Below are 20,216 nucleotides of genomic sequence, written 5' to 3'. Positions count from 1 at the left end.
TGGCACACACACGCTGCTGTTTTGCATAGGTGCTCCTCCTGTCCTGTCTGTCTCTCTCTATCACTGTGGTCCATCCGTGACACCGTGATCAACTGACCAGCACGTTCGACAGTCTATTTAAATTGCCTCGCAGTCGCTGCAGTGGTTGGGCTGTCAACTGTCAAATCAATTATATGAATATTGCAGCCAAAACCGTAGCCTCATGTGGCATGCACTGGACAGTGGTGGTGGTGGTGGGCTGCAGGCTGGGTTAGCCTATACTATCTCCGATGCGTTCCCACTTGCGCTGGCACGGCACATTTGGCATTCGAGCGACGCGTCGGGTTTATTAAACGAGGAGGAGATTGCACATACTGTAACTCCAGAAAGACATCGGTCTGCTGTAGATTAGGCTACAGTAGGCTACCCATGTTGGGACTCTCCGCAGCTCGTCCCGTCCAGAGAAGGCTCTGGTCCCGTCATGGAAATATTTCAGCACAGACAGCCCAAATCCTCGCATGTATGCGCTCATCATGCAAAACACTGTTTAAATGGCTTACGCATCTAACTTGCAACATTGTTTTTAATTGCTTGTAAAGTTGGAAATCTCCTACCAATTTCATATGACACAAAGACACATCGTTGATGTATTCCTTTACTTTTTTTTTTTTTCTTCTTTTTTATGTAGCCCATACCTATAGTTTTATATAAACATTTTAGGAGTGAATACATATGTTTCGATGCCTGTGACAGCCTCTCAGCTGGTCAAACAATGTTGCTCCGCTGTTCTACGACAGAAAAACAGGTGAGGACAAAGCGTACGACAGCTCCCGACCAGACGTGATTTTTGTCTTGGCACAAGTTCAAATTCATGCTTTGGCGCAAATGATAAATGCCGAAAGTTGCGGTAATTTCGGCGTACACCCATATTTTGGCGTACGCACGGTTGATAAATGAGGGCCATAGACCTGTAAGGGTCCAATTGGTTGCTAAGTATCAATCATTTAGCTTATAAGCACTGCTGTGGCACATGTACTGCCGGGCGCCCCGTGCAGCGATGTCGTCCACCCCTCCTATATTCGCTCGCAGAGACTCTATTTGAGCGAGGTTTCGCGGCCCCAAACACATTTACACGCTACTATTTATTGGTTATTTAATTGGTTCAGGCTACGTTTCAACGCAACGGCCGACGCTCCATATCAGGACAGTCTTTCGCGCAATATCGCCGCCAGAACGCTCGCCCCTTGCCTGCGTAGACGAGGTGTAATGCTGCTGACCTGTGGAGGCGGCAGTCCTCCGGCCCCCAGGGGGCAGTCCGGCAGCATCCTGCGCACCTCCTCGGTGCTACACAGGCAGTCTGGGGAGGGCTGCTCCTTACTCCAGTTGCCTCTGCTGAACATCTGCCAGGTGGTGTAAGGGACCTGAGGACGCATGAACATGCTGCCCTGCACCGCCTCGCACTGCGCCTCCCTGCAGGAGAACAGAGCATTGTAGCTGGGCAACACTAAGCTCTAAGTCCCTCACAAAAGACTCTCGACGCGTATACGTGCATTACTTTTACAGTGTTTTACTTTAGCTTTAAAATAAGTTGAGCTTAGATTATGTGCACTGAAGATTTTAGGCCCAAACCAGACCAATGATTCGCCATGCAACTCCTTGCAACCAAATGGCAGTTGCAAGGAATTGTATTGTGTCCTTAAAACTGTTTTGTTGTAAGGAGTTGCGACTAGTTGCATTGGTGTGGTTTGGGCCTTAAGGGAGAACTGATGAAAGAGATGTGTACTGACCTTCCTTTGTGTGTATTTGTTCCCGACTACTTTCCTAAATGGATTTCACCGTATGCAGACTATAGTGTGTGTGGTTGTCTTTGTCATTGTGGGTCTTACGTGCTGTTGTCTGTGTCCATGCAGCGTGTTCCAAAGCCAGGCCTGTCCAGCAGCGCTTCCAGCAGGCTCTCTATAGCAGGGTTCCCCGGGGCATCGTTACTATAACATAAAACCACACACTTGTAGTCATTCATTAAAACCCTATTTATATGTTATATAGGGACTAATTAGCTTAAAACCATTCTCCTCGTTTTCTGACAGCCTTGTACCGCCTGTCAAGCCTGGTGTCGAGCGAAACAACGCCTCACATCGCGATATGATCTTTTTGACAAGGCAATGAGGGCATTGCGTCTACCTGAAGAAGGTGTACTGGTCGCCGTACATCCATGGCTGAAGCTTCAGGGCGGGGTACTTCCCAAATGGCGGAACGATGAGGCTGAAGAGCAGAGCCACCAGCACGAAGACAGCAGGTAGGACAATCTGTAGGAGAGCAATGTTGAGTCACAGCTCACTGATTTGCAGATTAGGCATTTTGCTGTCCTAGTTTTGCAGAAGATAGCCTGCAAAAACTACCATGATAGTTAAAGACACCACTTTGTCGTTGCTGGAGGATTCCCTGAACATCATTAAATCCAGTCATTTAGCTGATGGTGTTGACTTGTATCTTTTCTTGCATAATAGTGGGCAGGTATGTTTGGAGAAATACTTTGTTGGGTCGAGACTAGAACTCTTGTTGTCGGCGTTTCCTACCTGAGCAAAAAAGCCTCTGCGACTGCGTCGAGCGTACAGCCAGCGTTTGATGAAGAGAGCTCGTAACTGCTGCCAGGTCAGCCACCAGCCAGTCAGGGGGGCTCCGCCATGTCCATCCCCGCTCAGCGGGTCTGTCTCCTGGGGCTCTGGATTAGGAAAGACCCAGGCCATAGCAAAGGAGAGAGAGATAGGCCAAGATTGGCGGAGACGTGGGACATTGGTTAGTTATAGATGTATCAGAATGATGTTTATAAAAAAGGTTTTGGCAGGTTATTAGTGATCATGTGCCAATAAAGGTACCTTTCTTGTGAAGTCTTTTCCTTCCTGGCAGCAGTGCAGAAAGAAAAATAAAGAAATGGAAACTCGTGGAGCAGTGTGTGTGTGTGTGTGTGTGTGTTTGTGTGTGTATGTGGTGTGTATGTGTGTGTGTGTGTGTGTGTGTGTGTGTGTGTGTGTGTGTGTGTTTGTGTGTGTGTGTGTATGTGGTGTGTATGTGTGTGTGTGTGTGTGTGTGTGTGTGTGTGTGTGTGTGTGTGTGTGTATGCGTGCGCGTACCAGGCTCTGGGTCTTCGGCCACCTCTCTCCCAGCTCTCTGCCCAGCCGGGTGCTGCTGTCCCTGGGCTGTGCCGGCGTGTTCTGGACTCTGCGCCGGCTCTGCGTCCACTCCGGTCTCCTCTGCCACGCGCAGAAAGATCTACACGCAAACATTTGACAGTTCAAATGTAGAAAATGTATTCCTTGAAGATCTGATGACCCACGTCTATCTCATCTAGCTACAGTACTAATATAGTAATAATAATAACGACAGCATTTACAATAAAGGTACACTCTTAACTCTGCTTTCAAACCCGGCTCCCCCACACGCAGGCAAGCCTACCTGCTTGCTCAGGGGAGAAATCTAATTTTGACCTTCACAGTACCACTTGTCCAACCAGTAGTGGTCAAAACAGACCAGGGTCAGTTTCTCCATAGAAGAGCAGGGTGACCAAACAGCAAATAATGCCATAAAGATAAAGATAAATAAAAATGTACATAGTGTACTGTAGCTTTAAAAGTCGAGAATAATTACAGTAAAAAATAAGGCACTAAAATCACATTAGGCTAGTAAATAGGGTTACACTGGTTGGAACTGTGCATTTATCTATAAACGTGTATTAAAATACCTGATCTACAAGCTTAACGCGTCACAATGCATTGTGAGCTTGTAGATCAGTTTTTTCCCGCGATTTGTTTTAGCAGCTATTTTCACTTTTTCACTCGTACGATAAACCATATATAGGGCTTAAGTGGTTAACTAAGAAATGAAGGTGAATGAATGGACAGACAGACAGACAGACAGACAGACAGACAGACAGAGACAGACAGACAGACAGAGACAGACAGACAGACAGACAGACAGACAGACAGACAGACAGACAGACAGAGAGAGACAGACAGACAGACAGACAGACAGACAGACAGACAGACAGAGACAGACAGACAGACAGACAGACAGACAGACAGACAGACAGACAGACAGACAGACAGACAGAGACAGACAGACAGACAGACAGACAGACAGACAGACAGACAGACAGACACACAGACACACAGACACACAGACACACAGACATCCAGGAAGATACATCTAAGGACAGTACGTTCATGACCCCTTGACCCCTGCTATGTGGAGGTCCAGGCAGCACCCTGGAGGTGATCTATCACTGTCTATCTCTCTATCTGTTGATAATCTGATGGCGAACATAATCCCATTACAGAACACAGACCGTCCACAAATACCTACACATCGCCTGCTAATCTGAGGCTGAGCTGGATGAGACAGCACACACACATACACACACGCACACACACGCACACGCACGCACGTGCACGCACACACACACACACGCGCGCGCGCGCACACACACACACACACACACACACGGTACGGACACACACACGGCCACACGCACGGACACACAATAAATGAACTGGCAACAGCTTGCACGCATTCAAACATTCACACATGCATGTGTGCATGCATGCATGCATGTATGCACGCACACAAATGCATTAACACGCGTATGTTAAGGTTCCATGTGATGCTTAGAATAGAAGCAAAGCCCCTGCATGCTCAGAGAGTGAATGTGATGCTGGCCTGCACTGATGGAAGAAGTACTCACATGTTTTACTTAAGTAAAAGTAAAAGTATCACCCATATAATATCGTTGCTGTCGGGAGGAAACCACATAACCTAATTTTTGAAGTTTTTGATTTTTGTTTTGCATGAATCAGTGCTATTGAACACCCTTTACGTCTGTGTGTTGTTTTAAAAATATTGAACCAATGGAACGCTTTGGACAAAACCTCTTTAACTCCATTGGACCCTCAAACTGTCTGCTAAAACAACTAACCCCACCACCTCTCCCCCTCTCATGGAAGTAATTGTCATTATATAAAGTCACAACACCAACTTTGATGAGGCAGTATTGCTTTGTTTTCAAAATATAAGGTCTTCTTAATATAATGAAAAATACATATTTTTCCATTCCTCCAAAAACATTTTGGAGTTAGGTGGTTTCTTCCCGACAGCAGAGATATATAATATAATACAGTATAACGGTCACCTCCTCCAGGGTGCTGTCAGAGATGCCGTAGCTGACGAGGCCCAGCTCTGCCAGCCTCTGGTCCAGTTCTGCCAGGAACAGAGCCAGGCTGCCGTCCTGGGCTGCGCTCTGGGGCAGGTTGAGCACCGCCTCCCTGCCCGCCTCCTCCACCAGCCCGGCCCCCGGCACAAAGCGCTGGGCCAGGGTCAGCAACGCAGCCACGTCTACAGCAACGGAGACAACATTCAGTCAACCAATTTAGACCCCCCCAAAAAAGTCTTCTAAATCCTAAGGGCCCTCAGAATTATCTGTATTTGGCCACCGACCCCCATCTGAAAATATGGTGTTCCAGGGACCCTCCCAGAAGCAAATATTTGAGTTAAAAACGTTCACTCTGAAAGAATATATGTATTTAAAGATTTGCGCCACATTTTCACGATTCTTCGGAAAATAGCAGATCTACAAGCTCATTTTTCAACAGCTAAAGTATATAACATAATGCTTAAAACACCAAAAGGGGTTCCCGTCCAGAATGGGTTAAGACTTCGATTCTACAAATGCCTTCTAAATCAGTAGTTCTCACACTTACTAGATTTTTCAAAAAGTTTTCAGTACTTGTCCCAGTTGGTTGTCCCCATGCTCAATAGAAGTCTATGTAGGAGAGCTGCCATTGGACTGGCCTCATGAAGTGAACGCAGTTTGCGTAACTCTGTCTATATCTAAGGCTCTGACTGGCACAATGTCCATGTCATTACTGTGTCTCATTGGTTCAAATCAAATCAAATCAATTTTATTTGTATAGCACATTTAAAAACGACTCTCATCGTACCAAAGTGCTTCACAGGTCACAGAAAAACAATACGATACAGTGCAATACAGTACATCAGTGAAACAATAAAATAAATAAATGTGGACTGTGGGCTGTTGGGCTGTGGACAGTTCAGAAACCTGACTACTAGGATTTAGAACCAGGATTTAGACCCGTAATGGACCCTTACGGGTCTGTAACTCAGAGAGTGTACAAATGGAACCAAATGGACCCTTTATTGGGGTTCTTGAAAAAAGAACAATATATTGTTCTATATACATAATCTATATATGATAAAATGGGTGAAGTGGATGTTAAGGCCTCATTTCAATGTATTCAAGGACATGGTCCAGTCGTAGTGGAGATCAATGCAACAGTACCTGATCCGTTCTCCTCGCTGCCCAGTCCCGTGTCCTCACTCATGGACGAGTCACTGTCCTGAAACATGAAGAGACTCCACTATGACCTTACAGTATATTACATACATCATTTCAGCATACTAAATGGCCTGGGATTTTACCAACACGAACGCTACTCTGGGGTGAACATTCAGCGAACAGTCTACCAGTTGTGTTGCGATGCGTTGTTAGCTTGGGCCTAATATAGACATCTGGGAGAATCCGGGGAAACCAAGTATACAGGGTTTAACACCTTGAGGGCCCGGACCTATTTAATCCATTAATAAAATGTGCCCATCATTTATAGCGCCCGGACCACTTTTACCGGCGCACCGGAAGTTGTTGTGAATGTCTGTGTAGCAGCTAACAATAGCCACACCACTCTAGAGTCGATCGACAACAACGGGAGGTAAGAATAAATCTATCGCGACTAGCGACTGGACCGCGGAGCGCCGTCTAACACAGGATCTTTTTTTTTATAATTAGACGGGATGATTTAGATCATCCCGTCTAATCGAGTTATGAACGTTTTAAGATTTTAGTTTTCGTCCGCTAAACAGGCAGGGAACATTTTCGATGACGTGAACACCGAGGATTGGGAAACAAGCGCTCCTAGGCTGTGGAGCGATGCGATCGGTTTTGATATCATTAATCTCAATCTCCGTCTGGGGCACTTGACCATGAACTTGAACTTGACGGTGATCTCCGTCTGGGGCCCTTACAATGTTAACAGGTTGAAAAACACTGGCCCTAATGCATATATAAAACCTTGAAATGAACGACTCAAATGAAGCCGATATACACCTTGAGAGCCGGCGGCTTGCTGGTGGTGCTGGTGCTGGCGCTGACGTTGGTGCTGGTGCGGGTGCTGCTGGGCGTGGTGCCGTGGTCGGGGCCCTCCCTCCTCACCACGGTCAGGTAGTAGCCGGTGCCCATGCGGGCCTTGAGGAAGAGGGGCGAGCCACAGCAGCACAGCGTGCCCTGGGAGATGATGGCGATGCGGTCGCCCAGCAGGTCCGCCTCGTCCATGTAGTGGGTGGACAGGATGATGGTTCGATCTGACGCAAGGGGGGGGGGGGAGAGGGAGAGAGGGAGCACCAGGCCCATTGAAGTTAGCGTGGAAGCGGATGTTGTGATAGTTATCACGGCAATCTGTCACCCATTTTAAGACCGGAAGACCCCGTTTCTACAAATGTCTTAAGTTCTAGATCCTTTTAAGTTTTCTGAAAAAAACATGTTTTCTATGTCAGTGGGTCTAAATCTTTTTCATGTTAAGGACCCCCAAAATGATATATGTATTTGGCTGCCGACCCCATCTTAAAAAAAGCAATTGTTCTAGTTAATAGACCATTTCCAAGTGGGTTGCCAGTTTCATCCAGTCAGGAGAGTACTATTTATCAGCTTCAATTTCGCAGATCTGAAAAGATATCACTCTGGTGGTAGTTAAATAAAATCACACCCATGTGAAGTGAGGGGCACTCTTTTCATCGTACAAAGTCATATTTGGCGGACATAAAATTTCTCCTTTCATTGTCAATGGCAAAGAGACATGTGGGGACAAGATTTACGTTGTATTTGGCGGACATTTGACCCAATTTCTCCTTCCATTGTCAATGGCAAATATTGAGACGTGTGGGGACAAAACCTGGAGGGGCTAGCTCCCCTCAAAAATCACACCTGTGTGAAGTGAGGGGGCGTATCATCGCCATTGTGTTTACGGAATTGTCCATTCATTGTCAATTGCATTTTAACGTTTGTGCAGGACAAAGTTTGTGCACACACACCAAAAGCATCACTAGCAGAGGGTGGTTTCGATCCCTAGGAGGGGCTAGCGCCCGTTAAAAGCATCACTAGCAGAGGGTGGTTTCGATCCCTAGGAGGGGCTAGCGCCCGTTAAAAGCATCACTAGCAGAGGGTGGTTTCGATCCCTAGGAGGGGCTAGCGCCCGTTAAAAGCATCACTAGCAGAGGGTGGTTTCGATCCACCGACCTCTGGGTTATGGGCCCAGCACACTTCCGCAGCGCCACTCTGCTGTGCCATGTGATATGAAGACGAATACATGCATATATGTGTCATAAGACGGTCTCACCCAAATATGGAGATGGGGACATGGCCTCCAATTACAGCAGCAGACTGATGGCGATGCAACCTATCGTATGAATACCGTCTTACATCTGAATTTTGGACAAGACCGTATTATGACACATGTATGACATGGTTTATATGCATGTATTTGTCTTCATATCACATGCAGAGTGGCGCAGCGGGAGCGTGCTGGGCCCATAACACAGAGGTCGGTGGATCGAAACCACCCTCTGCTAGTGATGCTTTTAACGGGCGCTAGCCCCTCCTAGGGATCGAAACCACCCTCTGCTAGTGATGCTTTTAACGGGCGCTAGCCCCTCCTAGGGATCGAAACCACCCTCTGCTAGTGATGCTTTTAACGGGCGCTAGCCCCTCCTAGGGATCGAAACCACCCTCTGCTAGTGATGCTTTTAACGGGCGCTAGCCCCTCCTAGGGATCGAAACCACCCTCTGCTAGTGATGCTTTTAACGGGCGCTAGCCCCTCCTAGGGATCGAAACCACCCTCTGCTAGTGATGCTTTTAATGGGCGCTAGCCCCTCCTAGGGATCGAAACCACCCTCTGCTAGTCTTATGTTGAATAATAATATTTGAACTGGGCAATCACATGATAAGCACGAATGTAGAAGTAGTATATTTAGTTTGACTTGGTTCCACGGATGAATATAGGGGTGAAAATAGCAGATCTAGAAGCTTGCAACGCAAGTGCAAGGCATTGTGAGCCTGTAGATCTGCCGTTTTCAGAAAACATAAAAATAATACATTTTGTAAATAACATTTTATTTAACTGTATATACAAAATGTTTTTTTGTATAATTTTTACAAAAAAAAATAATTTGACAATTTGGCCAATGTTTCACAGTTTTTGAGGGGAGCTAGCTATTAGTCTATTTTCGTGCTAGCCAAACATTGACAATGAATGGAGTATCATAGTGTCTGAGCAAATAGGCAGTGTCTATTTTACGGCATGATGATGTACGAAGATAAGGGCGCCCCTCACTTCACACAGGTGTGTGTTTGAGGGGAGTTAGCCCCTCCCATATACAGCTTTTGTCACACGTCTCAATATTTTGCCATTGACAATGAAAAGGAGAAATTAGGTCAAATGTCCGCCAAATATAACGTAAATTTAACCAACCAATCACATAAATTCAGTTGTTCGTGAGATGATGTATGATGATGTATAATGATAAGAGCGCCCTTCACTTCACACAGGTGTGGTTTTTATAGCATAGTTTTATATCTACTTTACTGGCTCATTATGTCAGTGGCTCTCAAAGTCGGGGTCCCTGAGGAGTTCCCAGGGACTCCCCAGCTAATTGATTAATACTCTAGGTAGGAACCAAAATTCGTTAAGGCAGAACTATTGTGTTCTGAGTCGTTTGTTTCCGCCCGGACATATATATTTGCGGTGCGCACATACGTCAGCCAGTGAGAAAACCAGCTGGACTAACTTGCACATCAGCTTGCTATTGCTGGTAAAAAAAACAAAAACTTTCAAAGGGGCACATTGCTGTCCAGAGGGCAAAAGGGCAGGTGCTCTAGCACTACCTCGTGTCTATGTGTGCACACCCCTGCTACCAACATCAATACAGCATGGAACTGTGGACAACATCAGCTAAAGTATTGGGTCTGAGAGGCTAAATGTCATCATGTGGTCTGTGGCGCAAATGCATAATATGGGCCTTGATCTGAAAAGGGTTGAAAAACACTGCACTAGATGGCTCTGTTCACAAACCTATGACAGTGCAGTTCCCAAACGTTTTCATATCAAGGACCCCCAAAATGATACTCATTAGCCTGCGGACCCCGATTTGAAAATACATGCCAAGGACCCCCATGAGAGAAGATTCTTACGGCTCTAGGGCCCCCGGTTTGACCTGAATTAGGCCCTCTATTTAATGGCATTTCTATCTCTGGGACACCAACACATGTATAATCAAACTTAATTGAACTCTGGGAGTGTACAAATGGAATCAAATGGACCCGTCAGTGTCCCTTTGGTTCCATTTGTACACTCTCTGAGTTACAGACCCATAAAGGTCAATTTGGTTCCTAACTATAATTTAGCTGGGGACCCCCTGGAACTCCCTCAAGGACCCTTAGGGGTCCCGGACCCCACTTTGGGAACCACTGCTATGCGACATCATTTGTTTCCGTGGTTCTCCCGTGACACGACGGGAGTCTCTTTTTTTGCAGAGCCTGGGTTTCGATGGGTCGCTGATGGGACGCTTGTTTTACAGCGCCGGCTATACTACTAGTAGGGCAGGGTTATATTAACCTCACAAAAACTATGCCTAAAGCTAACCTCACCCCTAACCCTCACAAAAACTAGACCTAAAGCTAACCCTAACCTGTAAAACAAGCGCCCCCTCAGCGACCATCGACTCCCAGGCTCTGCAAAAAAAAGAGTCTCCCGTGGCACGACACATCACGTGGATCACATGACCGGAAAAGGAAAACAACAGCTGATGAATCTACCATGCCGACAGAGAAACTTGACAGCATACATTCCAATAGGATGATGTAATGCACCGTGGCTGTTAGACTGCATACTGCAGCAAACTGACGCGGTTCAGAATTATTTCCCAACGCAAAACATTCTATGATTTTTCAAAGGTTAGAGAAGAACTCTCAGAAATCTGGCAGTCAACAGGATAGAATATGTTTTAATTCTGGCAGTCAATATTAAGCGATGAACAGATGATTTGGCAAGGATAATAGTCTCACAGGACAAAACGATTGACCGTGACAGTACGTTAGTGTGGAAAAGGTATCCAGAATAAACGCCAGTAAGCACCATAGGGAGTAATTTTAACTAAACAGCTATAGACAACAGCAAGCCAACACAAACATCAGAGATCCAATAAAATGTCAACAGTTTGATGTCATGACATGGTATGACAAACTGAACTCAGATAAGGGGACCCAGGAGTGACACTGGGCACAGATTGCGTGACAAGAGTTGACTTAACTCCATGACACATGACACATGAGACACATTTCAGACTACCATCTCGATTTATGTAATTTCTGTGAATTAATATAATTTGCCTTTACACAATTTTGCAAGAGCCATATACCAACAAGGTTTTGACTGGTAGGTGGGGCATTTTGAGAACTTTTTAACATAGCTCATAATTTTGAGCACATCTTTTCCCAATAAGAAAACACTGATTATAGAAGTATATTTCCGAGGGGGGGGGGGGGGGGGGGGGGGGGGGGGGCATGATAACCCCCTCCAGTGACTCTACTACTGCATCTGTCTGCTTAAATAAAGACTGTAGATTATCTTCGCCAGGTTCATTTCTACCCACTACAATATTTTTTTGATTTAGATTATAATTACAAAACATAGGCACCGCCTGAAAAGTTTGAGAAACACTGTCATAGAGGCATGAACATCTACTTCAAAAGAGGACTATAGCAGAGGGTGGTTTCGATCCACCGACCTCTGGGTTATGGGCCCAGCACGCTTCCGCTGCGCCACTCTGCTGTGCATGACATGTGGACAAATACATGTCTATAAACCATGTCATACATGTGTCATAACATGAGACGGTCCAAAAATAGATGTAAGACGGTCTCGTCCAAATATGGAGATGGGGACATGGCCTCCTATTACGACTACAGACGGATGCATGGCTGAGGGATGTAGGGGTGCTGCGGGGGCTGAAGCACCCCCTCCCCCCAGGCACAGCCCCCCCCCCCCCTCGAACAGGAGAAAAAAAAGAAAAGAAAAAGGAAATTAAAAAAAAATATATATATGAATATTAGAAATGTCACATTGTCACGTTATTATTTATATAAATAAAAAGTGGACTGGTTTATAAATAGTATTCTTAAACTACACTTGTGACTTTTTGGGTTTGTTTTTATATTTATCATCGTCTCTGCTCTGCTGCTGACGCTATTTCCGGTTACCTTTACGCACGGGGCGCACGAATTTGAATTTCTCCGGTTAGCCTGACTGTGTGTGTTGTTGTTGTCAACATGGCTCAGAAGAGAATGAGTGATTTCTTTGGTGGGTCCCAGCCCAAATCAAGTCTAGTTCACGAACCCTTCATGAGCACCAGCAGCAGTGTTCAGCAGGGGACGAGTGCTAACGTTGAAGAGGACATTGTCGTGGAGTTGTCGTCGGAGGTGGAGGACAATAATAAAAACAACAGCAGCAGCAGCAGCACCTGCAGCAGTGTTCAGCCATGCACCTGCAGCCATGAGCCAGGCGACTACCGTTATTAGTATTACCCGCACGTACATAATGACATTCTGGACACGTAACACACGTTGGATATACAGTAAATGCCATGATGAGGGAATTAACCACCCCGGAGCGCAAGAGCACATTTGGGGTTTAAGGTAAAGCATTTACTATTTAACTATATTATTTCTCTAATAGTCACTATTGCAGTGAGAAATAATATAGTATTTACTAATTACTATGGCCGCCGTCCCAACTGAACTGCTGAATGCTGCTGCAATTTAATGTTAGATATTAGATTCTGACGGGGAGGGATCTATGATGAATGAGGACGATACAACACCCGGGTCGCCGAGCCCAAGCGCGCTGCGCTGTCAGCTCGTCTGTTGTATAATAGGGCTATAATTTATATGTTTTGTTTTGATATCGGCGCCTTGTCATGTGTAGCCTAAATAGGCCTATGCCTTTTTATGATGCATTTTGTCAGTTTGTTCATATAACTTGCGTGTGGAGAGGGAAAGTAAAAGCCACTTTTCCATGTGAAAATGCGCGAAAACGCGCGTGCACGAGGCACATGCACGCGCATTTTTGCGGCGCGCGCACACCCCCTACTAGACGCTCAGCCCCTGCTAGTGTAAAGTACTTCCCGCGGGCCTGGACTGATGGCGATGCAACATTTTGTTAGATTGAAGATCAATTCTTGATCAACACGATGGATATTTTTACTTTACTGGCTCATTATGTCAGTGGCTCTCCAGGGAGTCCCCAGCTAAATGATTAATAGCCTACTGTAGTTAGGAGGATGGAACCAAATGGACTTCCTTATGGGTCCATTTGGTTCCATTTTGTACACTCTCAGGGTAATGAGCCTGGCGCCACAATGGAGGGCAATCACTTCCGGGTCGGCCAGATGAGGGCTCTTTTCTTATGTTGCGCATTTCTCTGGCACTAGCCTCATGTTACCGCCTATGGTAACGGGAGGGAATGTGTTAACACATTTAATAGCAGGCATTTTTTCGGGCGACCTTTTACCCGTGTCAGGCAGAAACTACAAAAAAGGGCCCAAAGAGGACCCTGTGACATGTGACGCGGCCCTTGAACTGGAAGTATTAGCTGACGCTGTGTCGAACGCTCGATCGCATCCTTCACTAGCATGAAAACTAATCTGCTAACCGGAGCCTCGCTTTATTTTTGTATTGAGCTCCTAACATCGTGCCTCACCTCATATCACCTCATCTGAGCCTCAATTCGGAGATAAACACCACTAACGGTCGCCGCCGCCTCTATGGTAGCCGAAAAAAACGAGCGGACCGTTGCATAGCGATGAGGCGCGCTACTATGCAGTAAATATAACATACTGTAGATGATTAATACTATACTATAAAGACCGTAAACCGCCAGACATACACAGAATTGGCATTAAAGTGCTGGGTTTTATAAACCGTAAATGTACGGTTATGGGTTATGGCTCCAAATGTGTGCATACTGTACCAAATCGGAGGTCCTTCAAATTAAAAACGTTTGAGAACCAGTGCATCAGGTCACTTTGGATAAGAAGTGACAGTGTCTTGTACAGCAGGGGTTCTCAACGTTTTTGGCCGGGGACCCCCGGAAATGCTTTGGCAATGTCTCGGGACCCCCGCCCCGCCCCCTCCCGACCCCCAATATAAATTGACTGCTACAATAACCTTAACCCATTTTGGGCGGGAACCCCTTTTGGTGTTTTAAGCATTGTTATAATTTAGCTATTGAAAAATAGCAGATCTACAAGCTCATAGCGCGCCACCGAGTGGCGCGCTATGAACTTGTAGGTCTGCTATTTTTGAAAAATCGTGAAAATAAAATATTTTTTTTAATAATTTGGGGACCCCCTAAAATAATTTGGCGACCCCCCGAGGGGTCGCGACCCACGGGTTGAGAACCCCTGTTGTACAGTAGTAAGTAGATGAGTCCTCAGACCTTTCCGGTACTTGAGCAGCAGGTCCCAGATGCCCCTGCGGGAGTATGGGTCCACTCCGGCTGTCGGCTCGTCCAGAACCACCACTTTGGAGCCTCCGACAAACGCTATGGCTACTGACAACTTCCTCTGCATTCCACCTGAGAGAGAGAGAGAGAGAGAGAGAGAGAGAGAGATTTTATAAAAAAACCAAATTGAGGTTTATGTTTGGAACAGAAAGGCACTAAACCAAACACAGTCAACTAGCTTTAGCTAGCAATTAGCTTTGATCTATGCTTCAGGTGATTTATTTTTATTTATTTATTGTCTCCACCAGGCCGAAGGCATGGGGAGAGAGTATGTTTTGCACTCCGTCCGTGTGTGTGTGTGTGTGTGTGTCCTTCCTTCCGTCCGTCCGTCCTTCCGTCCGTCCGTTATCAGCTAATCTCCGGCACCGTTGGCCCGATCCATGCCAAACTTTGCACACACACTCCCTGGATGCCAACGACGAACCTCTGCCCCAAATATTCCTCAACGGCCTGTTATAGCGCCACCATGAGGCCGATTTAGGCAAAACACATTTCTGTAGATAACTCGTACACATTTTATCCATACATCACACAATTCGGTATACACTATCTCCATAGTCATGTGATCAACACAGATCTGCACAATTCCCCATCTTCCATCCTGATTGGCTAAGATGGGCTTCCAAAACTCACATTATTTTGAACAAAATGCCACAAATCACAAACACAGTGTCCAATTTCCATGAAATTATACACGCACATTTCCACTAGGCAAAAGGACGACATGCCAATTTTTTTTTCACAAATCAGCCTCATGGTGGCGCTATAACAGGCCAATTCTTGTTTTTACCTATAACTGCATCGACAACTTATGTATGTGCACTCCCTAGAGGCCATGGAAAAACATTTTCCCTGCATCCCTCCACATCTGCCGGTTATAGCGCCACCATGAGGCCGATTTCTGCAAAACACATTGTTTATGTTAGTCGCACAGATTTCATCCAAATCTCACGCAAATCGGTACACATGATCTCTGTAGTCATGTGATCAAGACGAGCCTGTTGGATTTCTCAGATTCTACACTGATTAGCTAAGATTGCCTTCCAAAGTTCTCAGGAGTAGCCCGTTTTGTACAAAATGCTGCACATGTCCTGCTCATCCAGAATTCTATCCTCAGAGATGCTATGAGTGATCTGGCTCTGCATTTCCTCAACAAAATGAAGAATTTTTTTGCAAGAAACAAACAAACAAAAAAACATGTTTATATTACTCCTAAACATTTTGCCAAACATCACACACACTCCTATCCTCCTGGTGGAGACCTGTGCCCAGAAGGGCACTTTTTCTAGTTTTAAGATTTGTTTTTGGCTTGTCTGCCTTTACCAAGTGAAGATGGACAGGAAAGAGGGAGAGAGAAGGGGAGAGACATGCAGCAAAGGTCGTCATGAACGGGACTCGAACATGGTGACGCGCTGTCAGGCCAAAGCCTATATGTGGCATGTGCCTGGACCACTAGGCCAGTGGGCGCCGCTTACAGGTGAGGGGCGTAAAAAAAACTTTCTAGTTAAATAGTTAAAGCTCTGTGTTAATTCTTGCTATAGCATAGTTATTGTTCAGTAATATTTTCAGACTGGGATACCAATTTTATCCAATCAGGAGAGAGGACGGCATGCAGATTATTTCAGGGCTTCAATGTTTAGTGTTCAGTTCAAATGTTTCATCACTTCCTGTTATACTTGTTTATCCTGTAAAAGTTCTCTCTCCTGATTGGATGAAAACTGGTATCCCAACCTGTCACTATAACCTGACACAGAGAACACAGTGTCCTGAAACCAAACTGACCAGACTGTGGTGACCGCACTGTGTGTGTGTGTGTGTGTGTGTGTGTGTGTGTGTCTGTGTGCGTGCATGCGTGCGTGCGTGCGTGCGTGCGTGCGTGCGTGCGTGCGTGCGTGCGTGCGTAGGGCAGTATAAAAGGCAGAGTCTGCAGTGAGTCTGTCAATCTGTCAACATGATGAAATCCAACCTGATCCTGTTGTTGCTGTTGCTCCTCACCCCAAACGTACAAGGTAAATGGTGCATTTATATAGCGCCTTTATCCAAGGCGCTTTACATTCACCCATTCACGCACACATTCATACACCGATGGCGGCGGAAACCATGCAAGGTACCAACCAGCACATCAGGAGCAATTAGGGGTTCAGCGGAAATAAGCGGACAATAATATAACACAGAAAGGGAGAGTCCCTGAATGACCATAACAGGTCTGTAACTCTGAAAGTGTACAAATGGAACCAAATGAACACTACGGGTCCAGATGGTTCCATTTGTAAACTCAATAAAACAGTGACTAGTTGTGAGAACAACTAGTACTAGTTGTGAGAACAACTAGTACTAGTGGACTCATAATGTGCCATATAGTGTCATAGTAAATCAGTGTCATAATGAATAACACCTGGAGACTTGACATTCAGTAATTGGGTCTTATGATCAAAATAAGAACATTATCATGGAGTGTAAAACAGAGAATCTAAAATCTGCCACGGACAAGACCTGGTCTTTGCCACGGACACATTTGTCCGTGTACGGACATATTGATGACCCTGCAAATGTAGTAATACAAACATGTGTGTGTGTGTGTGTGTGTGTGTGTGTGTGTGTGTGTGTGTGTTCAACAGGACAGCTGTCAGCTGGACAGATCATGTCGATAAAATGTGACGTGGGAAATGACTATTGGAGTAAGGAACACATTGCGCTGGAAGAGGCGACGTGCACTGGTCTCAGTGTAGCCTGCTACACCTACACAAATGGTGTGTGTTTGTGTGTGTGCAACTGTGCGTGCGTGCGTGTGTGCGTGCATACATGTGCGCGTGTTAATTATTTTGTTATTTAGTTTTGTTTAATTTTGACTTTGTTTTAGTTGGTTTGCTTTATTTCTTTATTTTTGTATTGGTTTTAGTGTTTTTGGTCAGAGGCAAAAAATGTCAGCAAAGCAAACAAAGATACAATGTACTGTGCTGGGACTCTGGTGCAACGCACAGGTCCTGGGCCTGGTGAGAGCAGGAGTGGACCTGGTGAGACGTAGGAGGGGCTCGGACAGGAGTCCACCCACAGAGCCCAGTCCTTCCATTCGCCAGAAGCGTACTTCCCAGCCCTGGCAGAGTAGTTCTGGTCTAGTTTCAACGGATTGTGTGGCCTTGGTCTTTCCCTAATGGGACTGATCGAGGGTAACTACGGACATAAGTTGGGGGCTTGATCACCCCGGCTGGGTCACCTGAGTGAGGGGTATGATGTTCGAGAGACCCGAAACCCTGATGACCTTGGGATACATCACTGAGGATACGTCCCAGGTGCATCCATGCAATGTTTTTTGTTATAGTTATTCTATTTATACCTGGTCTTTGCCACGGACACATTTGTCCGTGTACGGACATATTGATGACCCCTGCAAATGTAGTAATACAAACATGTGTGTTTGTGTGTGTGTGTGTGTGTGTGTGTGTGTGTTGCGTGCGTGCGTGCGGTACAGGACGCAGAGGCTGTACAGAGACTGTGAGAACCTGTTCCTATCCATGGGTTACATGCTGTTATACGGATTACTGCAATGCCCGCGGCAGCGGCAGCCCGCCCTGAGCTCAGAATCTGAAAACTAGGGAACAAGTGAACAACCCTTCAACTAACTGTGTCCCAAGGAGACTGTTCAATAAAAACTGGAATAGTCTATATATTTGTGTTGGTTTTTCATTTATAAATCCATGCATGGATAGAAGGTGTCATATTCATAATTATCATAAATGTTCCTAATATAACTTATGTCACTACGACAACCACTTTAGCTTCTGTATTCTGTGGCGAACATTCGGCGAAAATAGCCGAGCTTGTAAATCGGCTATTATAGAACATATTCACATGGCGGCCATGTTGTCATTTCGCATTGAAAAGGGTGGCAAGTTGCCACCCTGCCATTAACTTAATGGCAAGATTATTATTATTATTTTAAAGGTTAAGCTAAATGTGTATGCTGTGATGGTAATCAGTGCTATAGAGGGTCCAGCTCTTTAACCCTAGGACACTAAACATACTTTTTGTTACACCATCACTAAACATGGGTGTATTTTACCCAATGTAAAATATGCCATAAAAAATATTTATCATCAAAATATATTGAAGTACAGAAATACTGTACCGCAGTCAGAACTGCGGCATCACTCCCAATCTTCCGCCGTAGTCTGAAGACCCACCTTTTCAGACTCCATCATGGCCCATAGCACTTATCCTACCCCCTTAGATAGCACTTTTTAGACTTAGATAGCATTTGAAACAGACTTATAGCATGTCATGTAGACAGCACAATAATTGCATTGTATATAGTCATAGCACATCATAGTAGCCTACATATGTATAGCATAGTATAGTATATATGTATAGTTAATATGTATAGTGTCATTATATAGATATGTTCTAGTTACGTTCTTAGCTTACGCATGTTTCTTGATAAATGCATTTTATATATGTGATGTATTCCCATACTTTTGTTCCTGCCTAATGTAAGTCGCTCTGGATTAAGAGCCTAAATTGCCTAAATTGTAAATTGTAAATTGTAAATTGTACATGGCAACTTGAGCTACTCTTCAATATTATTATATTCAATATTTCATCATGACCTTTCACAAAACAAGAATGACGAGGGACGTCATAACTCACAAGATTTAATATTGGGTTGAACAGCATTGACCACATTTTATTGCCTCAGCATAAACAGTCAAACACTAAAACAATATAGCCTACAGTCTCAGCACTGCAGTAAGACAAATAATAAAGAGAGCTCTTAAAAATATAAAATAAAGTGTCTTTAGACTGTTGAAACTGGGGTTGAACTATCTACACGAAAGTGCAGAGTAATAGCAAATTACTCTACTCTGTGTTCTTATGAGACCTCATTACTTATTTTCTTCTTAATCTATTCCAATAATGAATACTTCAAATACAATGAAATCTATCTATAAATGCACCACGTCTGTCTGTCTGTACGTACGCGTGTACGGCTGTAATGCACGTAACTCAATTACCGTTCGCCCCACCGACTTCAAATTCGTCACACGCGTTCCACACCCCCACAGGGAGTGCAGTGGCCGGTGTCGAGTCGGTCGGACCCTCGCACACATTGCTACAATGAATGATACAGAGTGCACCAAAGTTTGTTTAAGCATTTATGAAAGCAAACGTTTTAATATATATGTGTATCCATATTACCATGTGTTGTTCTTGCTTACTGTAAATCGCTCTGGATTAAGAGTGTCTGCTAAATGCCAAATTGTTATGCATTATAAAAGGTTAAAATGCATGGTGTCAATGTAAATACAAGCTAGGCAAAGGCACAGCTGAGACACCCAGGAGAAGGCCGCCCGCAAGCCGCGAGCTCGAGTTGGGGTGGAGCGGAGTGGCCGGGAAGTGGAAAGAGTCCTAGGGCGCTCCGCCTGACGAAGGTCTGCCTGCTTTGCTCTATTGTGAATCGGCAGAGTGGTTTCATGGCAGAGAGGTTTGGTGCTTGTTTTTTTTGTCACTGACTCACTGTATGGGTTTTATCTCCCATTATTGGCTTAGATCCCCAAACTTTTTTG

General features: G+C 45.2%; 1 protein-coding gene and 1 long non-coding RNA gene across 2 annotated transcripts in view; one reads left to right on the top strand and one right to left on the bottom strand.

Moving 5' to 3' along the window:
- The window catches only part of abca7 (ATP-binding cassette, sub-family A (ABC1), member 7), a gene marked incomplete at its 3' end in the record, with an annotated part of 100,485 nt that overhangs the window by 25,959 nt on the left and 54,310 nt on the right, over positions 1 to 20,216 (bottom strand). The window contains exons 22-31 of the mRNA XM_079505516.1: positions 14,590 to 14,727; positions 7,151 to 7,404; positions 6,329 to 6,386; positions 5,162 to 5,364; positions 3,111 to 3,249; positions 2,856 to 2,879; positions 2,556 to 2,701; positions 2,161 to 2,285; positions 1,866 to 1,964; positions 1,257 to 1,449 (exon numbers count right to left, since the gene is read on the bottom strand). Coding sequence (XP_079361642.1) covers positions 1,257 to 1,449; positions 1,866 to 1,964; positions 2,161 to 2,285; positions 2,556 to 2,701; positions 2,856 to 2,879; positions 3,111 to 3,249; positions 5,162 to 5,364; positions 6,329 to 6,386; positions 7,151 to 7,404; positions 14,590 to 14,727 — 1,379 coding nt within the window. The remainder of the gene's footprint in view (positions 1 to 1,256; positions 1,450 to 1,865; positions 1,965 to 2,160; positions 2,286 to 2,555; positions 2,702 to 2,855; positions 2,880 to 3,110; positions 3,250 to 5,161; positions 5,365 to 6,328; positions 6,387 to 7,150; positions 7,405 to 14,589; positions 14,728 to 20,216) is intronic.
- On the top strand, positions 16,604 to 18,304 carry LOC306925923. The gene is made up of 3 exons (XR_013790322.1): positions 16,604 to 16,664; positions 17,274 to 17,405; positions 18,125 to 18,304. It is a non-coding gene; the product is annotated as an uncharacterized lncRNA (long non-coding RNA).

Source organism: Electrona antarctica (genome assembly GCF_951216825.1).
Source record: "Electrona antarctica genome assembly, chromosome: 7".
Classification (NCBI taxonomy): Eukaryota; Metazoa; Chordata; class Actinopteri; order Myctophiformes; family Myctophidae; genus Electrona; species Electrona antarctica.
Note: the sequence above shows the minus strand (reverse complement) of the source record. Positions and strands in the feature narration are given on the sequence as shown.